This window comes from Rattus norvegicus, chromosome 9 (assembly GCF_021556685.1).
Source record: "Rattus norvegicus strain SHRSP/BbbUtx chromosome 9, alternate assembly SHRSP_T2T, whole genome shotgun sequence".
In the NCBI taxonomy this organism is placed as follows: Eukaryota; Metazoa; Chordata; class Mammalia; order Rodentia; family Muridae; genus Rattus; species Rattus norvegicus.
This window is the reverse complement of record NC_141542.1, coordinates 95573745-95576527: the sequence shown is the minus strand read 5'-3', so window position 1 is coordinate 95576527 and position 2783 is coordinate 95573745. Positions and strand designations below refer to the sequence as shown.

Genomic DNA, 2783 nt, shown 5'->3' with positions numbered 1-2783 from the left:
TAGGTAAGCTTCAGAGAAGCTGGAGAGAGGGAGAGGGAGAGGAAGGGGAGAGAGGGAGGGAGGGGAGAGAGGGAGAGGAAGAGGGAGGGGGGAGAAGGAGAGGGAGGGGGGAGAAGGAGAGGGAGGGGGGAGAGGGAGAGGGAGAGGGAGAGGGAGAGGGAGAGGGAGAGAGGGAGAGGGAGAGGGAGAGGGAGAGGGAGAGGGAGAGGGAGAGGGAGAGGGAGAGGGACTCTATTGACCATGCCCTGTAACACTGCAGCTTGTAGGAAGAATTTGATGGGGTGACTTTTTACTTTTCTATTTCTCCTTTGAGAATTTCATTCATGTACATAATGTATTTTGATCACATATGTGCTTCATTGTCCCCTCTTATGCTTTTTGGTCCCTTTGCACACAGCCTGTGTAACTTTGCATTTTCGGAGGTCCGGGCGGCGAGCAAGATGGCGCAGACTCAGGGCACCGAGAGGAAAGTCTGTTACTACTACGACGGGGATGTTGGAAATTACTATTATGGACAAGGGCACCCAATGAAGCCTCACCGAATCCGAATGACTCATAATTTGCTGCTCAACTATGGTCTCTACCGAAAAATGGAAATCTATCGTCCTCACAAAGCCAACGCTGAGGAGATGACCAAGTACCACAGCGACGACTACATCAAATTCTTGCGTTCTATTCGCCCAGACAATATGTCTGAATACAGCAAGCAGATGCAGAGATTCAACGTGGGTGAGGACTGTCCAGTATTTGATGGCTTGTTTGAGTTCTGTCAGTTGTCCACGGGTGGCTCTGTCGCGAGTGCTGTGAAACTCAATAAGCAGCAGACGGACATCGCTGTGAACTGGGCTGGGGGCCTGCACTATGCAAAGAAGTCTGAAGCATCTGGCTTCTGTTACGTCAATGATATCGTCTTGGCCATCCTGGAACTTCTAAAGTACCACCAGAGGGTGCTGTATATTGACATTGATATTCACCATGGCGATGGCGATGGCGTGGAAGAGGCCTTCTATACTACAGACCGGGTCATGACTGTGTCCTTTCATAAATACGGAGAGTACTTCCCAGGAACTGGGGACCTACGGGATATTGGGGCTGGCAAAGGCAAGTACTACGCCGTTAACTACCCACTGCGAGACGGCATTGATGATGAGTCCTATGAAGCCATCTTCAAGCCAGTCATGTCCAAAGTAATGGAGATGTTTCAGCCTAGTGCAGTGGTCCTACAGTGCGGCTCAGACTCCCTGTCTGGGGATCGGCTAGGTTGCTTCAATCTGACCATCAAAGGACATGCCAAGTGTGTGGAGTTCGTGAAGAGTTTCAACTTGCCAATGCTAATGTTGGGAGGAGATGGCTATACCATCCATAATGTCGCTCGGTGCTGGACTTACGAGACAGCTGTGGCCCTGGACACAGAGATCCCTAATGAGCTACCGTACAATGACTACTTTGAATACTTTGGACCAGATTTCAAGCTTCACATCAGCCCTTCCAATATGACTAACCAGAACACTAATGAATACCTGGAGAAGATCAAGCAGCGGCTCTTTGAGAACTTGAGAATGCTGCCCCATACCCCTGGGGTCCAAATGCAGGCCATCCCTGAGGATGCCATCCCAGAAGAGAGCGGTGATGAGGATGAGGAAGACCCTGACAAACCAATTTCCATCTGCTCCTCTGACAAATGCATTGCCTGTGAGGAGGAATTCCCTGATTCTGATGAGGAGGGAGAAGGAGGTCGAGAGAACTCTTCTAACTTCAAAAAAGCCAAAAGAGTCAAAACAGAAGATGAAAAAGAAAAAGATCCCGAGGAGAAAAAAGAAGTCACAGAAGAGGAGAAAACCAAGGAGGAGAAGCCAGAAGCCAAAGGGGTCAAAGAAGAGGTCAAGATGGCCTGAGCAAGGTCTGCAGCTCCATCTTCTCCCCAAGTCCCTCACTTTCCCTCAATTTCTCAGATTTTATATTTTCTATTCCTGTGTATTTATATAAAATTTATTAAGTATAATGTCCCCAGGGACCAGCGCACAGGGCAGTGGTGCTGGGAGAACTCTTCCCAGAGCTCCCTTGTCCGTCCTGCCCCAGGTCTGAGTTTTGAACCACGTAGGGTCCAGGTGAAAAGAAAACAACCGGAAGACAAAATCCTGAACTGCACGTGCCTGCTTAGGAGCTCTGCTAGGACGCCTTTGCTAAGCTCTTCAGCAGGGGTGACTGTGTCTTCTGGGGCCCCTTTTCAGGCTTGGGTAATATCAGCCATTTTTAGATTGGTTCTGTTTCTACCTTCCCACCCACCCCGGGCAAGCGGAAAAACTTAAACTGCCCCATCTTCCCCCAATTCTGCAGGTGGAGGATGTTAGCCTAGCTTCCTTTTTGAGATATTTTCATTTTTGTGAGACTCTTTGTAATAAAACAGCACGTTTCTATAAATAAAAAAAAGTCACCACATATGCATGTAAGGAAATATCAGCAAATCTCATTAATTTGAAATCTTTATGTTGATAATTGTGACAAAGTAAACAAATAAATAATTAAAATAATAGAGAATGAATTTACTGAGTTTTATCTTCTTGGAGTATTTGCTGAGATAAGGAGATGTGACAATGTATAAAATGCTTAGGAAGAAATATTTACAAGTCAATATTAAAAAAATAAAAATAAAGGTAACTTGCTTTTAATAGAGTTCACTATGTGCTCAATGGTACTAGAGAGACTGTGCGTGGAATGTTTTCTAAATGTCAGTTAAGGTATCAGTGAATCATATTGATTAAAAACAGTCAATTATATTATCA

At 46.1% G+C, this 2783-nt stretch overlaps 1 protein-coding gene across 1 annotated transcript; it reads left to right on the top strand.

Annotated features, from left to right (window-relative positions):
- The first annotated feature begins 418 nt into the window (after nt 1-418).
- Nucleotides 419-2419, top strand: Hdac1l (histone deacetylase 1-like). The gene has a single exon (NM_053446.2). It carries the CDS (start codon nt 441-443, stop codon nt 1893-1895), a length of 1455 nt encoding a protein of 484 aa, NP_445898.1. The 5' UTR covers nt 419-440; the 3' UTR covers nt 1896-2419.
- The last annotated feature ends 364 nt before the right edge of the window (nt 2420-2783 follow it).

Bases quoted from the DNA above. Each gene is read 5' to 3' on its own strand.
- Hdac1l (NM_053446.2), top strand. From the start codon at position 441: ATGGCGCAGACTCAGGGCACCGAGAGGAAAGTCTGTTACTACTACGAC.